At 35.7% G+C, this 25961-nt stretch overlaps 1 protein-coding gene across 8 annotated transcripts in view; it reads left to right on the top strand.

Annotated features, from left to right (window-relative positions):
* Window positions 1-25750, top strand: part of LOC149797855 (uncharacterized) — a 128439-nt gene extending 102689 nt beyond the window's left edge. For all 8 annotated transcript variants that reach the window (XM_089962876.1, XM_089962871.1, XM_089962872.1 and 5 more), the window contains 5 exons: window positions 263-295; window positions 1628-1732; window positions 3913-4197; window positions 4930-5109; window positions 22474-25750. In XM_089962876.1, coding sequence (XP_089819002.1) covers window positions 263-295; window positions 1628-1732; window positions 3913-4197; window positions 4930-5109; window positions 22474-22484 — 614 coding nt within the window. In that variant the 3' untranslated portion in view covers window positions 22485-25750. The remainder of the gene's footprint in view (window positions 1-262; window positions 296-1627; window positions 1733-3912; window positions 4198-4929; window positions 5110-22473) is intronic.
* Window positions 25751-25961: the final 211 nt, after the last annotated feature.

A 25961-nucleotide genomic window follows, 5' to 3' on the forward strand; every position in this document is an offset into this window, starting at 1 on the left:
TAAAACATTAAATGTATGACATCCAAAACTGTAGTCGATATATATTTTTGGGGAATTAGGTTAAACTTAACACTCATTCCATGCGAAACATACAAGTACCGCAGTTTATGCATTTATTGCAAACATCAACCCATCTTTTATTTACTTGCAAAACCTATTTCATCATTTAAAGCATGACAATCTTATTTTCTGAGATATTACTATTATTATTATTATTATTATTATTATTATTATTATTATTATTATTTCTTTTACTTTGTAGGATTGGAAGTGTTTTCTTGTCTGACTGTCACTGGTAATTTATGAATTATCGAGTCTGAAATGTCTCTCCTATTCTATCATTGCTTGCAAGACCTTCCTCATATTTACTACTCCCAGTAAGAGATACAACCACCAGCTATATAAAAAATTATGAAAAACTAAGAAAATAAAACACTAATTGAAGTACAGTATTGATGCTATAAAGATACACAAGGAGATCACGCGAGATTTCACCCATCCTCCCTATTCGATATTCGTATAGTAGGTTTCTTTTCCAAAACACTAGCATAAGCTTGAAAACACTGAACATCTCAGTTCAACCGACAGTAACATCGCGTATTGTTTTCTCATGATCATGGCTCGGTTTGTATCCAGCTAATCAGTCCATCTACTCAACAATATGCATACAAAAGTCTTTCAATGGAAATCCATGCAACTACAGTAAGTGTTGGGCTCTAATGCTTATACTGGACTTGCTGCTGACACAGAATTTAAACATATGTCCATCACAAAATTACGAAATTTGAAGAAACACGAACTACGGAAGTATATTTATTGTACAGATAAACGTGCATTTCGTTTTTTTTGTGCTGGGGGTAGTTTTTTGGGTGGGTGTGGAGTTAGAGGAAAAAAGAAGTTGCGAGAGAGACTACAGTCCAATAGGGAGAATGGGGAAGGCCTTTCGCTTCAAGTCCTTGTGTATATTTATAGATTTAAGCATTTCTTCTTCTTCTTCTTTCTTAACTTGTCATCATCTTTGTTTAAATTGACCAAAAAGAATCAAACTACTGTGGTTTTATTTCTCTTGTCAATAATTAAGTAAGTAATGTCTGTAATATTTTTCATTCCTTTTGAACGCCACCTATTTATTGGGCTAATTAAGTCCAAAGGTAATGATAATTCCAATTTGGTTATGATGATATTTGTTAAGCCTTAATGACATTTAGGGCCTAGCATTACTCTCAAACCTTGTATCGGTATCTACGATGAAAAGCGACCAGAGTGATCGTAGTTGCAATGCTAGCCCTTTGAACGTTAACATCCCCTCAAACCTTCCGGTTGAAGCTGATGTTTATTTAACGACAAATAGGATGAAACTATTCAAGACAACGACATACATTTTATGGTCACTTTCATTTGAAATGTCACGATATCCCTATCCAAAGTCCAACCTGCCGACCACAAGGCCATCTTGACTCACCTGTTGATGGTCGGTCACGAAATACTATTCGAACACGACACGAAATTATCCACGTATTTAAAATTATCAACGAAACAAAGAACTAACTCGTTTAATTGTCTTCTTCTTCTTTATTGGCTATATTTGTGTTGGCAGTACGTGCATATTTTGTTCTTTTGTTTTCAGTCTCAGTTGCAGTCGGTGTTCTCATCTGTATTTTCGTGATGATTATTTGCTGCCGAAGGAAATGTCGTCAAGGATTAGATTATGCTTTCTCAAGAATGGAATCAGGTTTGTCACACTATAAAAATTTGAAGCTGGATATAAGTCAAAATAGGCACACAATTTTGAAGCGTATCCAGAATTCCATCAGTGATATCATCCCATGGATTGACATAAAGATGTCAGTATCTGTTCATTCGAGGTCATTTACTCGATAATTATCCCAATACACACAGTTCTTTTAAATCCAATTATTATAGATGTAATCTTAAAATATCACTCGTTTTGTTTCAAAATGAAATGGCGTGGAATGAATATATATATATATATATATATATATATATATATATATATATATATATATATATTTGATCTGACTGTACTGATTTTCCGAGTTTTACTTCAAATAATTACAATATAATTAGAATTTAAAGAAAAACAAACTCTGAGTATCATTTGTTCGTTGGACGAATGCACTACGTGAATCTAAATATACACCAGAATTTATTAAAGTCTGCTGCGGCATTTGAAGGTATAGCAGGTCACATTGAAACACTTGCGTGTATATTTAGGTCTTCGAGAGTTGCCATGATAGATGTAGTTGTGATGTCGTTAAGTCATATCTAGTGTAAAGCCAATGTTCGACCGATTTTTTGTTGTTGTTGCAATGAAGTTTTTGGTATTGTTGAAAACAAATATCACACACAACAATGATACTAAACTATATAGTTAACAATGAAGATGACTTTCAATTATGGAGATACACGACAAAGCAGTTTCAAAAATAGATGCTTCCCCCCGATAAGGTCACTAGCAGACAATATTCCTCCTATTTTAGCTGGACGATAGGCAACCCGGCAGTTTCTCCTATATGCGACGACCAAAACTGACCATATTGAACAAGACACACTGAAGCAATATCAACTTATAAATTACAAAATAGATCCTAACAGAAAGCCTGATATGCATTTTGTTTATGTATGTATGTTTTGTAACAGAATCTTGGATCAATGAATTTATCTCGACGCCGAAACACCATATAAACTCAATGGTAAGTCTGCCAGCATACCACAAATATGGCTGATGATGACGTCATTCGGGAACTGTCTATTCAAATTTGCACAACGTTCTCCATGAACCGAACACTTTTGATTTTGGCAAGATAGTTATTGTTGACTCATCATTTTAGTTGGGACTTTTATCACGATACTGCTAATAAGACATGTACTTTGAGTTCCTTTGAGGTCCAACACATCTCAAAAGTTATTAAAATATACTTAACCGGCATGAACTTGGCAAGCGTCTCGGTACGGACTATTGCTATTTTCCCATCTGAAGAAAATATATCCTATGCACTGGTGAAATCGTTGATTGCGGATAGGAAATTTAGATACTGAACCATATAAAAGCACTGACAATGAAAATACTGGCAAAGGTCTACATTTCTGTGCATTTCTTCATTTAAGAAAACTTGTTTGTCCGGTAGCAGTTCTTCGTCCTTTAACACGGCATTAGGTTGAAGTCCAAGAAAATTGACTGTGTCATCTACCGGAAACATTGTTTAAATGCCGCCTGTATTATTCAGATACACTCCCGTTTGTTTGTACTCCTCTACCTAATTTAACAGCGAAAACCACTTAGAATATTTAAAAAATGCACAAAATTTAGTTGTTTCATTCACGAATTTATAATTTCTAACCTGATTATTGCCAGAATGTCACTAACTCTATCAACTTACTGATGCTTCAAACGAACTGAAAGCTCTCAATGCAAGCAAGCAGACGGACTGTTCACTGTGTTTTTCTAGTTTATAGAACAGTCCATTCCAGTAAGAACTGTGTCGTCTGTGTCCAATATTTGCAATGTTTGTATAAACAATTGAACAATTAAAAAGGAGGAACTATTGTTTACATTTGTTCAAAGAGATGTAATTCCAGAATTTATGGAATTATTGAGATTGTCAAAGACGGTAAACTACATTATATCTGTTGTTTGAAAATATCTACTTGCACATGCAAAGATAGCGACCATGTCACTAAAGAAATGCCCGTTCGAATACTCGGTGACAGAATGTACATCTAAACATTGCAGTGGATTTGGTCCTCCAAAATCCAAATGTTTGAATTAAAATTGAAGTGAATGTAGCTTTTCGTTGTGTTTAAACTGAACATTTGGTTGAAGAAAGAACCGTTCTGGCTGCTACAATAGATAAATCTCTTTCCATATACGTCCTTCCTTTATTAATGCAGGAATTGAGCAGAGTCTGATATTGGGAAAGGGGGAGAGTGTTAAGAAAAGTACCACCGGAATATCTGAGAGACTTGAAACCACAGCTCTAAAGCAAGACTCAAAAGAATATACCTCTGTCGGGGACACAAATGCAAACACCGATGTCGACAGCTCCTCGATAGAACCATTACTTCCAACTGAAACAATGGGCGACAACCAGTCATGTCCTGGCAGGAATGCAGTAGAGCACGAGGACCAGCCAAGTGATGCTAGTAGGATAGACAGCGCTTCAAACGACAAACTAAGTATGTTTTAAATTGTTTTACATGTTATTTCAAAGTCATGACAAATTCCAGTAAATCATTAAAAGGTGTCTTAAGTGTTTTCTGTTTTATGCTGTGTAGGATGAGATATGTTCCTTGTTAGTTATCCATAGTTTCTAATTTGATATTTTTATTTGCTCATACAAAATTACAGCTGTTTTATAAGTTTATCCTTCATAAAATGTCTGCAGTAAGAAATTTTCTTTGATTGTATTCAAAATAATATATTATAGCTTTCCGCTGAACCATTAAATATAATTTCTCTGTATTTACATTTTACCTAGTCGGTATTCCCAGTGAATACCACATATTCGTCAAAAGTTTATATTAAAAAAATCCCAAAACAATTTAAAGACTGATTACAAAGTGCTGACTTCTTTTTCCAATCTGTTCAGACCATCTTCTCTTCACATACAGCCTCAGGTTAATAAAAATGACAGACTGACTGCTGAAAGTATTTTTATTTTTGGTTGGAGTCTTAAATATGAATAATAAAGATTCCTTCAGAGGAGACGGGTTTTTCAACAATTGATGATGCCTATATATCGTCTTTCTTTTCTTTTCTCTTTCTTAATGACCTCATATAAATTAAAATGGAAGGTCTTGCTCATGGTCAAGTTTTAAATCTCATACTGATATACTTTGAATTATATAATCTTAAAAAGTTAAAATTTTATGCTTGAATGTCATCCACTATTTCATTTCAAATAATAGACACTTATGAAGACACTAACAAGAGACGTGATGCGGATCGTTCTGAACCGGAAGGGCAAAGTTTTTCCACCCCTGGAGGGAATAAACAACCTGTTCTTCCTCCTGGGGGCTCAGGAATAGATGGACATGAGAAAGAGCAGAACGATCCAGAAGAGACATTTTCAAAGGAGTTTGAGAGAGGTCGGATAATATTTTACTCATAGCACAAATAATGCCACTGCTGCGATCCCTCCTGCTCCCCTACTTTTTCTGGTTCTGCTATTACTAATACTACTATTACAGTCTCACACCAATACTAACACCATCAAAACCACTAGTAATGCTACCACTTTTTCTTCTCCATCACTGATTCTACTACCACAACAACATTAGCCTAGTCATTTTTTGCTTTGATTTTAAACTAACTGCAAAGGAATTTATTTTGTTGTGATAGATCGAAGATCTTAACCTAAATTATCAATTAATAGTCTAGGAAAATCCAACCAGTCAACCAACGTAATCTTTCTTATGAAAAGCATCGTCATTAAAACCTTGAATTTTGTTTCTATATTGTTTCATGTATCAAGTGAACTAGAGAACTCAACAACACAATATAACTATTAATTTGTCATGACTTTGGCATATATCATAAAAATACATTCTCAAGTGTTTTAATGTTATTTGTTTGAAAGATAACTTACGTTAAATATGTCAGAAAAAGAGTCTTCATTCTGTCATTTACGTCGTAGCATCTTCCCAGAAATTATGCTATGTACGGAAAGTCATAAGGACCACAACGGTAGATTTTAAACTGTTGTATGACTCGTATATTACTATTATTCATTCGTTCTGTTTGTGTTTAATCACAAAAAGGACATTCTCATGTTTTTAAATGTTGACAAAATCTTCAAATATTTTACGACACTTTTTTCTTGTGCTTTGTTGATGTGCCTAATGTGCTTTATAAAATGCAACACATAACTGAGCTTCCCATTATTCATGTTTTGTGAATTTTCATAAAGCATTATAGTGTACATGTGCGATTATTTAATTATTTGTTTGTCTGTAGTTTTTCCTCCATTAATTTCTTGTAACAATTTCAATAATGCAAATTTACACCACCACTACTAGAACATCTACTATGCTGCTGATGACAGCGACCACGATTATTATTATTATTATTATTTTTATTTTTTTTCCAAGTATATGCTAGTAGGAATGTCAGACAAAAATGTCATTTTTCTTGCAACAGAAACATTAACAGTTTGTTGAAGTTTTGGTAAAAGTTTTTTATTTGCATATAATTCCAAAAATCCTTGTCAGGATTCTTTTCGTTCTTGGGACGAATCATCATGAAACTAAAACACTTCATTCTGTGACATTCTCATTCGACCTTTTGACCTTGAAGCAATGACAATTCATTCTATAACGCGCTTGCCATCTCCTCTGTCTTTTAGGTTAAGGTCAAAGTTGCAGAAGATCTGCAATAAGGTTTTCGTGACAGTATTTTAATATGCTTCTATTTCTTAAAACCTATAACGGATTCTGTTCATACTTAAGATGAATTAATCTCCACATGCTTCTCTGCTACCCACTGGAGCCTATGGCCTTGATAATTTCGCCAGTGAACCCGGTTCTGGCTTATTTTCTTCAATTTGATCTGACAGCATTGATTACTTATTCGACCAACTCCGCCATTTCTTTCTTTTTCTGCTTACCTTTCTCTTTGCCTTGGGGGGTTCCTTTCTCGATCAGATGGTGTTAGCATCTTTCTCAGTGTTTTCTCCCATTTTCTTTTGGAGATTTCTTGGTGGCTGGCTGGTGGTATCCTACAGGTTCGTGTTACAGATCCTCCCTGACCATTCAATGCTGATGAGGTGATGGAAGAAGCTATTAAAAAGGACTGTATTTTGTTGGACGTTGTCTTAGTCTCCCCAAAGGTCTCCAAGACGTAGAGCAGGACACACTTTCACGTTTGTGTCGAAGAGTTGTATCAATTTTCTTTTAGAAAGGGATGATGAGCTCCGTGCCTCTTTTCATGGTGTTAAATGCTTGTCTGACTTTCCAAATACGTTTCTTAATGTCTTGGTCGGTCCCTTCATCAGTCGAGACATTACTACCTAGGTATATGGACAGCTCAACTTCCTCTTGGCCTACTCCATCGATCCATCGAATTGTATCTTGCTGTATTGTTTACTGTTCTTTTATCATTATTTTGTTTTACCAGCAATTATGTGAAGTCGTCTTTTCTAAAAAAAAACAAATTTACCAGACAGCTGATCTTGTTCTGCATGTGCTGGTTTTGGAGGGACAGGAGACCAAGGTCACCTGCAAAGTCAGGGTTTCTAGATGTTTTCTAAAGTTCCACTGTATTCCTATTTGTTTGTCCCTGTCTGACTCCAGTTTGGACTAGCAAGGGTTCTGAGATCTTCCCGTTGTGGATCACTTGGCACGTGGAATTGTCGTATAACCGATGCACTCAGTATATGAATTTCCCTATGATTCTGTAATAGTACATCAGGTTTCAGATTACTTCTCTCACCACAGTATCAAAAGTCTTCTGAAAATCCACAAACTTAAAAGAGAAAAGTGAGTGCCATTCTGGGGATTGTTCAATCATAATACGCAGCTTAGAGAAATGGTTTATGCATGAAATGTCTTTGTTAAAGCCTGCCTCTTCCTCTCTCAGTTTGGCTTTCAGTGAATTCTTCAGTCTCCAAGATGATTTGGGTGAGAATATTGCTGGACACCGAGAGTAGCTAATTTGTACACAGAGCCAGGTTGAATTTCTTTGTCAGTTTGACCATATATCCCATCTTCCAGTTTATAGGGACTTGCTCAATTTAGGGACTTGCTCACTCTTCCAGTTTTAGGGAGGAGATGGTGTATCCTTCATGTTGTCTGTTCAATATCAGCTTTAAGAACTTCTGGTACGATGCTGTCTGGGACTGTTGCTTCGTTAATTTTAGTAGATATGCCAGACTACATCACCGTCTGGGCCTGGTTCTTTGTTAATATTCGTATATAGACAAGACTATTCCACCATCTGGGACTGCTGCTTTGTTAATGTTCGTAGATGTACCCGACTTCACCACCGTCTGGGCCTGGTTCTTTGTTAGTTTTCGAAGATATACCAGACTACACCGCTATCTCAGCCGGTTACCTTGGTATTTTTCGTCTATTCACCAGATTACTCTGCCTTCATTACTACTATTTACTACTTGTTGCTGGTGCTGCTAAAGCTACCACTCTGATTTTGCATGTGTCAAAAGAAAGTCTAATATTCTCAACTGTGCTGTCGTTGCTGCGACGGGATATCAACTACGGCATCAGCTTCTAAAGCCAGAATTTTATAACACTCCAGAACACGAGTGGACTGCTAAAATATTTCGTGAGTACAAGGATATTTCACAAATCAGTAGAAAATATAAGCGTGAATATGAAGATTTTGTTGAAAAAGTTAATGAAATAAAAAAGGGTGTTTCAACGCTAACAAAGCAGCGATTTCGACCACGAAGACAACCATCACCAGAAGGTGTAACCGGAAGTGGTTTTTCTACAGGAAGTGGTCTTGTTACTCCATGCCTCGGCAATGTTCTCGATGACGTGCAACTGCTAGAAATTCTGATTGGAGGATCGCGTGCTGCAAATAATTCTCCGGAAATAATTAATGAAATCTCTGATATCTGTCGACGATTACTTCAAGGTGGTTTCATGGATGGATACCATAGTGACTAATTGTCACACGATTAAACGAATAACTAACAAATAAGATGATCATGCATGAATCTCACCACAGACCACAGAGGGTTAGAGTAGTAAACTCACGAATACCCGTTTACATGCCTATTACGGGGATGGACTCGGCAATGTTGTTCAGGGATTATTTACAAGGATAGATCCAAAGGTAGGTCCAATTGAAAAACAATTATCAATTAAAGCCATCGATGTTATTCGTGAAAAAGCTCCTGGTGCAATCGGTGACGCGTTCACGGCAATCAAAGACAAAATAGTACATTTATTACGACGACGAAAGATGGTTCAGCAACAACCAGTAGAATTAGCAAGTACTGAGGCTATGCCCGCGAACGTCAGTAAAATAATAAATCAGGCCGCTAATAAAAAAATTAGCAACGCTGGCTGGTGTACCTTCCGCCAAAGAAACAAATATAACTTCGAGTTTGATAGCGGGAAGTGGTCTTCGTGTTAGACCATGATTTAGATCATGGCAATAATAATAAAAAAAATGTTCAAACGTGTATCCAACGCAGCATTTGACATGGACAAACCAGTTCCCAAAGATGAGTCCTTGCCTGATTATCAGTATTATTCTTATGATGCAAAAACACCTGACGCACGTTCAAGATTTGAATTACAAGTTCATGATACAAGTAGATATTTTCTACCCTGTGAAGCGTTTATCGAAGTTGAAGAAGGTAGACTCGTAAAAGCAGATGGTATCGCATACGGAATTGGTGATCGTGTTGGTTTTTTTTAACAACAGTATGTCATTATTTAGTAGCGCTATTTACATCATTGACGGAAAAGAGATTGAAACATGCCATGATTATGTCGATGTTGCCACGACGATGTTTGGTCTTGCAAGATATTCCGATGACTACACAAGATGATGTTTGCAAAAGATACATCTGATCATCCAGAACACAGAAATGTGACCTTAGATAATGTGAGAAACGCGGCTGAAACCGCAGAAACACCTGTAGTAGTCTCAATGAATGAAAATTTTAACTTAGGTTTTGCTGCGCGCCGAGGAATGTTAAACGGTGATTAAGAGTTTTCATGCGTGATTCCATTGTCTCGTATTTTAGGATTTTGCAGAGATGTCCGAAAGGTCATATTTGGTTCTAAGCACACAGTAGCACTTGTTAGAAAAGCCATTGAGAACGATGCAATATGGCGAGATGCAGCAGTTGATCCTGGTAAAGTAGTACTAACAAAACTATCCTTATGGATGCCAACAATGAATCCATCGATCGTTGAAGAACAGCGAATAATTTCATTTTGCGGTAAATCGATGTTATCATGGTTTGCAACGACCGCAGATAGCGCCCAAATTAACGCTCCTGCTTTGTTTACGTGGCAAATATCATCACAACAGGGAGTGTCAGCACCACGTCATATATTAGTTGCGTTTCAGGCAAATTCCAGAGTAGGTTATCAAGAAAGAAATCCCATGGTATTTGATTCATTTGGGTCTTCTGAAGTCTCTTTGAGGATAAACGGACATCAAGAACCCACTGAAGATATATTGCTGGATTTTGAACACAATCATGTTGCACTTGCATATTATCGCTTGATGTCCTATCTGGGGCGTGATGAAAACATTGACACTGGGCTGCAGATATCTCAGCGATATTTTACAACATTGTATCCGATCTATTACTTTTCGCTGGAACACTTGGATTTATTCAGAAAATCTGTCGTTGATATAACCTTTCGAGCTCGTTTAGCTCGAGTACCAGCAGAAATACCTGGTACACCGGTTATTCCTGATGGTGCTAGAGCAATCGCGGTCGTACTCAGTGATAAAGCAATGTTACTTGAAGGTGCTGGTGGACGAATGAGAGTTATTAATGCCCCAGTGGAAAATATGTAGACAATTAGACCAACAGCGTTAATTATAAAAATGTCATATAGTCACGTTAATGTCACTCTGACTCATGGTCAAGTGAAAAAATTACAATCAAAAAGCGCGAGCACATGCGGGACAAAAATAACATTGAAGCGAGATCAAATTACTAGTGGTGGTCCAAACAAGTTATCGTTGACTAAAACTCAGCTAAAACATTTCAATAATGCGCGGGAAACAAAAACCTGTTTTCAACTTCATTTCGCTCCAGGTGCCATCAAAGACATGATTAAAACCGGTGGTATATTTCCACTTCTTGCAGCAATACCAGCATTAATTGTTGCTACTGCACCAGCTGTTGTAAAAGCAGCAGCGTTAGGAGATGTTGGAACCGCTGCTGGAATGGCATTAAGAAAGCAACTGGGAAAGGATATTAAAAAAGGGGCGGGTCTAAGACTACCAGGAACTCCGCCTTCATGGTATGGAAAGGGTCTAAGAAACTTCCAGGAACTTCGCCTTCATGGTACCCCAAACGTCGTTGAGAGACGTAACGCGTCTTGCGCCGATGTCAAATTTTGATTTATTCGATGCCGCTAAACAACTTAAAATAAAAAATGTTATGAGGTGTTTTTATCCGAGGTCAGTTACCACAACAACCAATCAGCGTTGAAACAGGAATTATTAATCTTGATAACAGCGATGGTCCAGGAACACATTGGGTTGCCTACGCGATTGATCCGCGTGGAATTGTTTACTTCGATTCTTATGGGTTAGCACCGCTAGTTGAATTTCTAAAATATGTCGACGGATTTCAAATTCCAGTTTGGTACTCAACGCTACCAACACAAACATTAACCGATCCACAAATATGTGGCCGTGAAGTAATTAATGTACTTGACGCGTTATCAAAATCAACCAAACCACCTCACAAAGTCGTGCACGAATATACCGCAGGTAAGTCGTCGTTTTAAACAACCCTTAAAGATAATAATGGTTGATATTTACGGAAGATCTCTCAGCGAAAGTAAAGGCAAAAAAAACGCGATGATATTAATTTATCAAGATATGCGACTAAAGATGAAATCGACAATCTTTTAAACTTGTCCGGGATAGACCCAGATGACGTTGTTATTTTTCAGGATCGATATGGCAAGCTAAAAACCAGCAATATCAGATGGAATTATATAATTCGACGAGTACTTGGTGCTATCACGGATAACATCCCTGTGTTTACCGACGAGGGTAGAATCAGAGACTCAAATATATCGTTTATGACCATCAGAGATGAAATCATACAGAGCGTTGCTAATTGTTTAAAACAAACCGGTGACACAATGACAGGTGAACTCAGCATGAACGGAAATAAAATAGTGGTGTTAAGAGATCCAACATCTGACGAAGATGCCGGGACCAAAAAATATGTTGACGTTAACTACAGCACCGTAGATAATAAATTAGCCACGTTGCGAGCCGAATATGACGTTCATGTGAGTATGTTCACGAATCTTCGTAGAAATTTTCAAAAGCTCAATAAAACCGCAGACGATTTCTTTGGTACTCCGCTCACCGCTGATATGAAACTCTCTGATATCAAAATAACATTGGATACGATTAAGAGAACACTAGAAGATATCGTAAGTGGTTCCTGAGATCGTTAACAAAATTAATCTAATTAAAATTCCTCATAAACAGATTACCAACATAGTTTACACAGTATCATCTGGATTATCAACACGGTCACATCAAAATAAAACTCTCAAGTATACCGCGGAAGTGACTGGTGTATATAGGCAGTCTGTGTTCAATGCTGCAAAATTCGAGATAATTACAACGTATCCATGGCGTCATTCAACTGATAAGTTTTCTGGAGTTGTGTCTATCATATTAAATAGCGGAAACGAAGAAATATTTATTCTGGAAGCAGCTGATAAGAAATTAACCGCAACATCTTACTGGTGGTTTCTATAATTTGTAGCTGAAACACCTCAGTTGGTTACTGCTTAAAATAATAATGGCGGCGTCTAATGTTCAACATTACAGATACGATCAAGTACCTGAATGGCAATCAGAGTTAAAAACCATCATTGACCAGTATACCTTGAAAGTAAAAAAAAATACAAGCGGCGTGTAGTTACTTTGGATGCTATAGTTTATTCAGTATCTGCTTTAGTTGCGTCCACCGGGCTTGTATTATCAGCGCTAACGCCAGTAACAACTGCATTAGCAATAACAATATGCATTTCATCATCAGCTGCCATCGCTGGTGTTTTTAATATTATCGCGAAAAAGATATCCACGTGCACGAGCACAAAACTCAACGACGCAGTTGTAAAATTAAGCACAGCCACAGCAGCATATTCTAAATTATCGTCGCTGATATCATCAAGCCTCGACGATACAACGATATCAGATTCCGAATTCGAGCTAACGGTTAAGACATTCAATGAAGTCCACCATTTAAAAGAAGAAAAAAAAACTAATGACAGAACTACTTCAGCAGATAGCCGCAAATACAACTCCGGCAAGAACAACAACGATAACAGTTAGCTCAACCAAGCCTGAATTCAGTATTAATTTTCCAACTGTGATTCCGGTAAGCGAGATCGCATTAGCACAGTTGCGAGTATACCACAGTTGGCCAAATATCAGATCAAAATCATCTGGTGGGTTACCAGCAAATAATTCGTTTGTGTTTGCAAATAAAAATAAACCAGATGGTACACCCGACTGGAAGGTTGTTGGAATATCCACCGGGTGCTATCAAATCGATGAAATCAATGAGGAATTACAACGTCGAATACAAAATATCACAACAAAAGGAATCCAAGAGAGCAATAACAACCCACGAACCAACACTGTCTTCCGCGATCGAAATAAACTCTCCCGATTACGCCGTGGATATATATCAGTCATCTATCAGAACAGTGTTAGGATGGCCTGAAATTCCACCTGAAGTACCACCGCCGCCACCTGAACCAAAAAAGTCTGATTATACCACGGACAACAATTATACCACGAAATTACCCCATATTACAAAGATCGATTACTTGATGTAAAAAATGCAACGTTGGATAGTGATTTTAGCTTCATTGATAAGGACGATATATTTTGGTATTTTATTTATGAACGACTCCATAGAGGAGGAACTAAATCTATTGTTATGCATCTGAGAGATATAAAAAAATATTTTGATGTCATTAATTACGAACATAAACGAAAACGAGAACAACTACAGCGACTATGGCAGCACTTCCAAGAACATCTTTTTGATATAACAAGTTCACGTAGCAACATCATTAAACAAATAGAAATATTAAACCAGCTTGTATCCGACATGGAATATCTTCACCAGTGAATAATTCAGGTCATAATTGATTACACAGGCAACATAAATAGATATAAGCAACAATTTTTAAATGCATACTCGATAACAGAAGCTGAACTGCCAAATTTTAAATTTCCAGGATATAACGCACCTGAATTAAGAAAATCTGTCAATGATATCATTTATGAATTCTTTCCTAAAATACTTGAACAGTGAAAATAAAACACTGCCGCCGCCAACTATTCTCCAGCACAACAATAATCCACACAGAGAAGGCCGTCATGTATCTCCGGAAATCGTAAATATAACTCCAACGGTCGCGGTCAATCTTGTGTGTGATGTAATTGATGGAAGTTACAGCACAGACACAACAATATAAAATCAAGCACAGCAATGATTTGTTCTTTATTCGTTCACACCGAACCACTCGGATTTCTGATTGTACAAGATCCGATCAATCCGGTCTATCTACGATGTCATAATCCACTGTTATCAAGAATAAATGTCAAACTAACTGACCATTTCGCGCATTTGCTGGATTTAAGGAATGCAACGCTAAGTATAAATTTGTATGTAAAATACTAAGGATTTTCAATCGTAAAAATCTACCATTTTCAAAATCTAAGAGTGTTATCAAGATAACAGAAGAAAAAAAATATCCACCTTGACTGTCAGGAGAATTATTATTTTTTACTGACTGACTGACTAGACCCAAGCTGTCGCTCAGATTTCACAAAAAAGACATTTTACTGAATCAGTGGTGAAGGACAAGAAAGAAAAAAAATTCTCAGACAGTCAGGTACATACTTTCATTTTCACGTCCTTGATTTCACTAAGGGAGTCTAACTTTCATTTTCATTTCCAGAAATAATCTTTCTTAGTTGCCTCACGCGAGAATTAATTGTCCTTTTTGCCTCATATTCACGAGATAATTCTGATCTAATGTTTTCAATGGCCCGAGAGGAAGAGACAAACTCCTTTACTCTTTCTTCTTCTACTGTAGCCAGCGATTGACACATAGCCGTCTGAATTTTCTTTACGAATTTGTACTCAGATGGCAGCGTGTATGCTGCGTTCTCTTTTCTTTCCTGCAGTGTCTCAAAATCAGAAATAATTTTTTCAGGACTTAGTTCATCAGATAAATTTATGCCGTCGCGCTCTAATTTTTTAATAGCAGAAATTACACTGTTGATATTTTCATAACTCATTATACAGTATATTATATATTTAAAAGAAAAATATTTTACACCATTATGTGAACTTCTAGGATGCTCATATAACATCCTAGCAAGTCCAGAATGGTGTTGTTGTTTTTTTACACTAAAGACGACACAATCCCATGTGAACCTCTAATCTGTCAAACAGCAGTCTAGAAGTTTCAGGAGGGCGTGTTTGCAAAGACGAAACATTCCCCATGTGAACCCCTAGATTGCCTTATGACATTCTAGCAGGCTCGAAGGAATACATACAACCTTAATTTTAACTTATCATAAGGACATCACAACACATATTATTTACACTATTTACCGTACCTCCCTTAGATTGCCTTAAGACATTCTAGTAGGTTTGATGGGTATGGACGGCACAACACATAGTATTTACATTAGTTACAACAAGGACGGCACAACATATATAGGACGGTATAGACGGACCCGGGGTCATTTTCTACGCTCAACAGATTTTGCACACCATCCCCAAAATCAACCCTGGATGGTACAAAAGGCACCCGCCAAGAGTGGACATGGCGGGAAGATGTGTTTATCTGTTGAGTTTCGCGAAAACCCCAATAAGAAAATGGAGTTGTATAGTATATAAGCTGACTGACACTTGGAAATTCAAGGATAGCTCAAGAGATGGGCGTGGCTTGTTTGCTGTTTTGTATTTCTTTTTTTCTTAAATATAATCGTAGAAAAAATATAAATAAACCACAAAATCAGATGGATTCAGCAAAACAAGTATATTGTCTGTGAAAAAATATTATTAATCTTAAATAAACGAATACACCTGCCCCATGTGACAGTCTTTGATTTTATCTACGGGAAATAATCGTATATATTTTACTTCCGTGTTAACCCGTACAGCTATTCTGAAATCAAGGACTGATAATTATTTACCTTTACATTGAGAAACTAGGAGACGGTTAATCACGAATGCGTCACGAAACATATGTTTTAGAAACAGTTACTTTTGGATAGCAAAAAAATAATTCAACTTGAATTTAGTTCTACTTAACAAGTCAGAATTATTTATTTTCTGGATAATAGGAAATGGTGTGTATTGTGCAATCTTCTGTATCTAACACTATTGAGACATAAGAGAACGAAATTTGTTGTTGTATCTTTTTGAGTACGCAGATTTGTCTATTTTATTTGCGACTTTTTGTACTGAAGGTATGCAGATGTCAAAATACTTACCAACCGCGTTCATTGATTGAAATATTATTTCTTCGCCGGTTTCTGTATTTAAAGATTTAACGACTCTAGGAACTTTTTTAACATCTTCCAGTATTTCCGAATTTACAATTCCCGCTCTGCGTGATAACTTGCAGGTTAGATACATTATTAAGGTTTTGTACATCAATATGATCGATCACAAGACCGTCTTTGATCTCCCCGTAAAAAACCTCGAATATGAACCTATGATTTTGATACTTCTTTTTCCCAACAGCAAATCTAAGATAGCCAGAATCATCAACTACACCAAATGGTTGTTTACGCTGGCAGTGTCTGATTGTACCATCACGAGATGCTTCATAATTCTTGATGATGTGATACAGGACAAATTCTTTTTGCTCCATTATATATAATATTATTTGTTTAAATTATAACTTATCTTCAAATCTTGCTATATAGTCTTCGGGGGTTCTTATAACTTTAATGACAGGGTTATTACTTTTTTTGTCATAATACCGCTTCAATTCTCTATATCTCTTACCACCACAACGCGCACACAGCTGTGTTTTTTCTCTAACTCCAATATCACATCTTAAACACGGTTGTGGACCAAGACTACCACGTCGTACGCTTTGCAAATGTTGACCGCAGAATTCATTTACGCAGGATTTGTTACAAGGAGTTGCAGACCATATCGTCAACCATTTGCACTGATTTCTTATTTGAGTCATCGTAAATATAATATTTTTTATTCAAATATTTGTCTGAAATATAATATGGAAGAGTTTGAGAGATTATCTACAATCCAGCCTTGGAAAACTTCCAGATTCGATCTTGACAGACTAACCCTGACTTGCGGAGGCGAGGTCTGACTGATCTGATTAATATTATCAAGGATGCTAAAAAAGAATTTCGTGATGATGGGGCATCTTACACATGGTCTACATTCAAAATTGTACTCGATGACTCCGTCAAGGACAAAGTTATCGACAAAGGTGTGGACGAAGTTATTGATGCTACAATGAAAGATACGCGGGCGAAAACGATTATTGATTATATCAACGATCAGAAATATTTTTTCAGAATAAAGTTTAATGTGCTAGCAGATTCCGCTATGTGGATTATTCGTGACAAACGTGACCCTGTCCTTGCTAGTAGAAAAACCGTTCTGTTAAGTAAAAATTCCAAGCCAGGAACACTGAGTGGTATTGACAGACCATATTACGTTCGAGCGTATCCCGTGACCGCGCTTGTTTATGGAATTTATCAGTAAAATGATAAACCCAACATCGATGATCTTGCACCAATGAGATTTTCAAGGTTGAATTATGTAGCCGAACGAGTAATTGAGCATTTTACAAATGCGAAGCGTGGAAATGGGTTAACTAATCAGCGACGTGAAAAAACAAACAAATGGGCTGAATCTGTCAAGGATACCGGAGCTACATTAAATGATGTTACCGAATTGTAAAGTAAATCAAAATTTCCAATGGTACTGTAAGATTTTACCTCTCAGAAAATATGTTTGATTTTATTAGACAGATAAGTAAAAACGATCCTGTGTCAGTGTGGTTATTTAAAAGTTCTGATGATCAATTTGTAAGACCCAACAGCTATTTATATCGTCGAGAATCTCTTCATGAAACAATGAGAAAACTCGCGGGAAGATTTTCAACAGAAAACATTAACTAATTACTGAGTAATTATTTTACAGTTGCGTCAGTCGCGTCTCATTTTGTCAGAGAGAAAAATTCGTGGAAACCAACACGAACTCGATTTCTGGAGGATGTTCAAGCTAGTTGTGTCGAATACGGGCATCGCGGTTTGTGGAATACTAGGTATGATCGTGACGATATGATATCCGTTGACATGATCGCCTGTTATCCGGGGAGTTTTCTAGGCAAAGGAGAATGTCATAGATATTTTACGCGGTTTGGACGAGAGTAGCAGTAAACGGACCGTAACCCGATTTTGATCTAACTGGACTTGCCCGTGTTGTATCATTCGAATTCGCCAAGGATCTTCATCCGGTTTGTTATGTTTGGTTTGGTAGATACTTTTCGGAAAAACGCTGGGTGCCAATAGTGTTATTATGATATATACTTGACAGTAAAATATTAATATCTTTGACGGTCAGCGAGGCAATTGTATCATATCGGAAGCAGACTGAAGTTTGGTTACCAACACCACAACGTATCAGTCTTGATGAGGTTATTGAAGAATATAAGCAGGAATGTCCAAATACTCCTATTGATGTCATCGTTAATGATGCTCCTAATATTCTCAAGATTAAACTCAGCAACAGGGAAAAATCCGCAAAGGATCTTGGTAGAACAATAATCGGTAAATTTACTCAGGATGGTGCATATGATCATCAAAGACATTGTGCAAGATTGAATATGGATCCCACCGAATATGAATTCGTGGTCGCTGATGCAGCAGCGAAAAATATATTTTGTAATCGGGAAGACGCTTACTTATCTGACGGAACACGGTTGGGTACTGTTAGTTTTTTTTAGTGGAGAATCTCCTCAGTATACACATTTACGATCTTCAGTGCTCGCTTATGTGTCTATAAACCTGTTATTGATGTTAAACAGATTTCTTCGCAGTCAGAGTTGCCACGGATTCATTTTATGTCAACTTGTATTCAGAATTACTGACTCAGTTTACTGATCAGAATGCATCATGGGGTTCGTGGAGAATAAAACAAAAAATGTTACATAATTATTGTGAATCCGCGAATGTTACGGTTAAAGATATTTATTACAGCAATTAGATATCAGAATTGTCGTCTGCGGCGTCCGTGTATCATCCAGTATCCAGACACAAAACCGTTTATTTAAGCGGACCGGAAGGTTCTGGTAAGACAACTCGAGTTATTGAATTATTTCGCCAGAATTGCGATGACATGATTGTGCTAATATCAACACATAGACTTGCACGAGAAATGAAACAACGAGGAGTCAATTCTTGTACTTGTCACAGCTTTTTCAGATACAAGGGTGACGCATGGACTCCTGGTCGAATGGGAGAGAAATACATTCCAAAGTATCATCATTTGGGATGAGATATGCACAGTGTCGCTAAATACATTAAAAATGTTTTTCGATTGGTTGTTACTGAAAAACACACCTGTGATAATGTGCGGCGATCACGGTCAACCACCTCCATTTGTTGGGCCATCTCCACATCATTGGCTAAAGGATTTTGTAGATTACTATGAAGAAATAACCGATGGTCATTGATCACTTGATGCAGAATTAAGAGAATTAAAAAAAATTAATCAGATCACAACCGAACAAAATTCAATGTGAAATAGCGCGTAAAATAATTCCAGAAACTTTATTATTTGACTTTGACTTTGGCTTTAGCTTTGGATTGTCACCGGGAATAAATTTAAATTTCTTTGTACCACATCGTTCACACTTACCTGTAACTGCTGATCTGTTATTTTTTGTTGTAATAGTTGTTAGATCACTTGTTGGGGTAAGCGCCCTGCATTTCACTCAATATAAATCCATATTTATTTATCTTTTATATAACATGAATGGAATTTATTTTTCTGTAACACGAGCGCGGGAGCCGGTCAGACATCATGCAGCGCTGCCAAATTCTGTCTGTATGATTATCATAGGTCCATCTGGAAGTGGTAAGACGCAACTGTTACTTAATTTGATAATGAGACAGCTCAGGTGGGATAAGTTATACCTGATTGCTCCGTCTGTAGATGACCAGCGGTGCTATGATGTACTTAAGGATTTTAATGATAATGCAAAATCGTTAAAGGAAAACGGAGACGATGTTCTTGAATTTATCACTGATATCGATGAGGCGCCAAGTATTGATGATATTGATGGGTTTATTAACAATTTAGTCGTGTACGATGATGTAAGGCTGGACAAACAGTCCAATCCAGCTAGAATATTTTCTCGAGGCAGACATAAAAACACGGATGTGATTTATGTAACCCAGCGGTATACACAAATTCCTAAAGTGGTCATGGATAATTGTAATATTCTTGCTGTGTTTAACGGCGTTGACACTCACACGTTACGAAATATTCATCAGACTTGGTGCAGCGGTGATATGGATTATAATCTTTTTAAAAATTTATTTAGTCAGGCTCAGTTAACCCCACATGGATTTATAACAATAAACTTACAAGATCCTCGAGCACGATACCGAGTCGGTCTTGATACTATTTTTGGATAATAGCAGCAACGAGGGCGCTGTTGGCACCGACGCGATCGCTACGATTTTTCGCGATAGGCTGAGTCAATTAGAGTTTATTAAGTTCGTTGACAGGGTTTGTTTCATCGCGATTTTTTTTGTTGCGATTTTCGAGGAAGGCTTATTTTGCGAAACGGAGAGTGAATCAATTAGAGGGTTGTTCGCCATCTCTGCTACTTACCATTAAATGCTAATATATACAGACATATATTCGAAAACCATTGTTAATAAAAATGAAAGCACATCACATTATCAATATATTGTATAAACTCGTTGTGTACACTAATAAATACCCTCATCAAAACCACAGTTTTCGGTAATTTACTATGGGTTGGTATGTGGGTATGTACCACCTATTTGGGTCCAGTTCTTAGTCTTGGCAGTTCATCAGTACATATAGATGTCATTTTCTAGATTGTGTCGTCAGTACATACATGTGTCATTCATCACATTGGATTATCAGTTCATGTAGGCATCATTTATTAGACTAAGTCATCAGTTCATGTAAGCATCATTTATTAGACTGAGTCATCAGTTCATGTAGGCATCATTTATTAGACTGAGTCATCAGTACATGTAGACATCATTTATTAGACTGAGTCGTCAGTACATGTAGACATCATTTATTAGACTGAGTCGTCAGTACATGTAGACATCATTTATTAGATTAGGTCATCAGTACATGTAGGCATTGTTTATTAGATTATGCCATCAGTTCATGTAGGTGTAATTTACTAGATTGGGTCATCAGTTTTTGTAGATGTCATTTACTAGAGTGGGTCATAAGTTCATGTATGTGTCATTTACTGGATTGGGTCATCAGTACATGTAGGTGTCATTTACTGGATTGGGTCATCAGTACATGTATGTGTCATTTACTAGATTGGGTCATCAGTTCATGTACATGTCATTTACTGGATTGGGTCATCAGTACATTTAGGTGTCATTTACTAGACTGGGTCATCAGTTCATGTAGGTGTCATTTACTGGATTGGGTCATCAGTACATGTATGTGTCATTTACTAGATTGGGTCATCAGTTCATGTACATGTCATTTACTGTATTGGGTCATCAGTACATTTAGGTGTCATTTACTAGACTGGGTCATCAGTTCATGTAGGTGTCATTTACTAGATGTGGTCATCAGTTCATATGTCATTTGATCGCTGCTTTGTTACCGAAAGTCGTAATCTCACCTCTAAGCAACCAATGTGGGCAAAATTACCATAACAATACATAAAGACATGTAGTATAAAGTCATCTCATTCACTGAGCATTGATTACAGTGTAACAATATCTGGATAGGCATAGGAATTCAAAATGATGATAGTACTGTACATAATAGGGTATCTTTTGAAACAAAAGCAAGAGTGGCACTTTGCTATACAATATGGGAAGAAGTTTCTTTGTCCCCCGCTCTGAAATTCAGCATAGCTGAAATCAAAGTTCAAATATCCCTTTACAGAACAAAACACAATATAGTTGGATAACTGTATCTAAATAGTATCTTGACCAATTGCAAGTGTTAAAGGATTTTAAATGATGTCATGCAAAGGTGGAAGTATAACCTAAACCCAGATATATCTTTACTTTTGATGAATACATTAAGATCAAATTTTCTACATGTCTTTAAAAGGTTCACTCAATGTATAATACTGCATGTAAAGAGATCTTAAGAGTTTTGTAATAACATTGCCTGCTACAATTATGAATTCTAATATTTCATTGTCAAAAATATCAATTAAAATTGGTAGAATATGAAATGATTATCTAAAGAATTATATCAATGAACATTCATTTTGATAATTGGTAATATGTACTTTATATATATATATATATATATATATATATATATATATATATATATATATATATAAAGTAAGATGGACACTCTTCCCTCTTAATACACATGCTCTTACAAACAATATTCATGCAAAATAAAATAAAAAATAGAATTTTCTGTGTTTCAGTTCACATAAGATGTGCAAAAGGATTTGTAATCAAAGAAATTGTTTTGTTTTCAGGCTTAATCTAGATGATCAAAGACACCATGTGTATACACTCATGAGAAAAAAGGATGTCAGAATTGGACATATCGTGTACCATATTTCTAGGGTCCAGAGTCACAATAAAAACATTGTTCTGCAACAAATTCAAAAAATTCATCCTAATTGTAATTTCTGTGAAAGCCTCTATAGGGACATGAAATAGCCATTCAGCAAAAGTTTGAATGAAAGAAAGAAAGAAGATTGAAGGAAATAATGAGAAAGGAAAGAAAGCTATGAAGTTGAAGAAAGAAATAACAACAAACACTGAAAGAAATATATAAAAGTAGCAAGTGAAAATACATGAAAAATAAAGAAATGGAGTGAAGGAAAGAAAGAAATAATAGTGGAAAAACGTTTTGACAGTTTTGTAGGTGACTACATAAAGGGAATGTTGCCTGCCCTCTGATAATGGTTGGATAAAAGTCTCACATTTGAAAAGACATGTATAATGTAACAAGATGATCATAATAAAATAACACATAAGAGAAAAGACAGTTACCTATTCACTGAGTACAGATCTGACCTGATTGGAGGGATAAGACAGTGTGCTGGACAATTATGTAATGGTGGGATCTGTGCTTTTATCACAAATTCCAAGATAGGATTGCTTTTATTACAAATGTGCACGTTACAAGATAGGATTGCTTGTTAATCATGATTTAATTTTATATTTGAGACATCATTCATTTTTTTTCATTTTCATTTTTATTATTATTATTACTGTATCAGGCAATTAAATATTTGCATTTTCATGTTCAATGGTTAGCTGTTAAAAGTCTCAGAAATTATTCGCACAAAATTTCACAGATTTTAAAGTCATCTCTTTCATCTCTTGAGGACTTTAAATTCTGTTGCTAAGTAATAATAATAGTGTATATTATTGCAAAATTTCATCAAAAAATTATTTACATCATTAACATATGCTTCTAAATAGCCCTACCCCCACCTGAGATATGGAGATGTGCTGGTTCATCAACTTTAACTAACAGAATGAAAGATTTTGTTTCTTAAATATTGTTTTAATGCATTTTTCATCTTCATTGTGAGAAATAAAATTAAGTCTAGCCACAATAACATCATCTATTCTGAAACCAAAACTTTTCCTATTGTTTGTTGAACAATTCATTATATGCTCAATCATTTTTTTAGAACAAGCTTTGTTGGATGACAATTTTTATTTTTGCAGAGAATACACTCCACTCACCCCACCCCTCACAAACACATCACTCTTTTCAAGCTAAATTCTTTTAAGTGTACTGGAAATACGTGCAATTGACTGTTCCTGTGTATTGCTTACATTGTTTAAAGGTATTAATTGGTGATCATCTTAAATCTAACTTTAAGAATGAATTTGTTTTCTTTCTTAAACCATTTTACCATATTTACCCGTCTATACAAGTCTCTGCACTATGGACTGCATAAACAAATCTCTGTCACATAATGTACAGGCAAATCAAGGTTTAGATTGTTTAAGTGAAATTATAATTGGAACAAGAACAATTACCCTGGTCTACAGTGAATTATGTGAAGGTTGATCTGTGTCCATGCTGTATGCAATTAGATGTGAGAAGAACACTCAAAAATTATTTCTTTTTGTATATATGCAATGAAAGAAATAAAATCGCACGGCTGACTTTAAACATATTCTATTCAAATTATGATGGATGACCTATAATTAGTTTTTTTTTAGGGAATACACACCACTTCTCTCTTTCTTTCTTTCTTTCTCTATCCCTCTCCCTCTCCCTCTCTCTCTCTCTCTTTTGTTTCTGAAAATTATGATTATTTAAAATTAATATAGAATCTGTGTGGATGTAGAAAATATCACACTAAGTAGCTATAAACTGTATAAAAAAACATGTTAGCATGGATATGATAGACTTCTCTTTCACTATGTTATCATTTGTTGCTTGATATAATTGTTGCATATTTTCTTTGATTTTGATATATTTTTATTATTCATAAGTTACAATCATTCTGTATTTTATGGTAGACTGTCGATGGTCCTCAATCGATTTGTTTGTTTGTCTAAGTTTGGAAACATTTTAAGTTATATCAGCAATTTCATGCATATTTCAGGAAGAAACAAATAATAAAATTCTACTTAATTCGAATGAAATAAGATCACTTTCTTGTCTAATTTGGTTTAGTTTAATTCAAGACATTTTCATCAAATTAGAGTTCTTTTCCACCACATATTTATTAAACAAATTCATTCAGCTCAGTTCCTTGTCTTTTAAGATATTTTTCTTTATGTAAACGTCACATCTTTTTTTATTTAATTCAGATGCTCATTGTATACTAGTAATTCTCTATGCCTTTATACTTTGCCTTCTTTGTTGTCTAATATAATTATGTTGCAAATAAAAATGAAAGTCACCAAACTGAAATGTTTATGGGGGGGGGGGGTAAGTGGATGAACAAATAGATGCTGTCATTATATTAACCTTATAAACAGTTCAAAACAACCAATTTAAATACAAGATGATCTTCAGTGGCAGCTATGTGCCTCACTGCCAAATACACTTATGTACAGTAGATTACACAACAATTGGGTTTTTTGTCCTGAGCATAATTTTTGTCAGTTTGCTATACATGCATGTTACCATTACTTGACAGATCAAATATGCACTATGTAAAAATTAATACACTTCATTAGAATATAAATATTTACACAAATCATGTAGAAGCATTTGATTTATTTTACAAAACAAACTGAACATATTAGCATAGCATTAGTAATTTGTGTGTGCACATGTGTTCCTCTGTGTGTGTGTGTGTGTGTGTGTGTTGTTAACAAAATATTCGAAGCTGATTTATAAAATTTCTCCAGATAATGAAAACAAATAGTGACTTGGTTTTGTATGAATCTTCAATCAAATCCTTTGGGAATAAATTATATTATCAAAAATATATTTTGCTATAAATTTTATGAAACAGTGCATTTTAAGTAAGCGGTTTTGTTCTGGGTATTGATGTAGGATTATTTGATGTTTATCATTGCAGACATATCTTGTAATCTCTTGGGTATGGATTTGCAAATGTACTGATGTAGAAAGGTTTTGTTTAATTGTGATATTTACTGTTTTGTTTATTGTTCAGGAAAATTAAAATGTCTGGGTAAATATAGGGCTTTGGAAATAACATCTGTATTTGACTTATTATACAAATATTCTATGTATTGCACATATTGAATACCTATAGTTTTTGAGGGCAAGAGAAATTAATAAAACATTTTGTAACAAACATACAAGTGTGCCCTCATTTTTTCATGTCTTTTTATTTCTACTCACCAAACATCTAAGCAGAAAAGCTTTCATTTCAAGTGTCTGTGATATTTCATCGTAAGTGTCTGTGATATTTCATCATAAGTGGGTGTAATGCTGTTCATCACAAAATGTTCTGTAAAAGCACAAAGATTTTCTTTCTATTTGCCTTCTCTCATTAACTGGATCTTTATGGAA

Source organism: Sinohyriopsis cumingii, chromosome 6 (genome assembly GCF_028554795.1).
Source record: "Sinohyriopsis cumingii isolate HCF-2022 chromosome 6, ASM2855479v2, whole genome shotgun sequence".
Taxonomy (NCBI): domain Eukaryota; kingdom Metazoa; phylum Mollusca; class Bivalvia; order Unionida; family Unionidae; genus Sinohyriopsis; species Sinohyriopsis cumingii.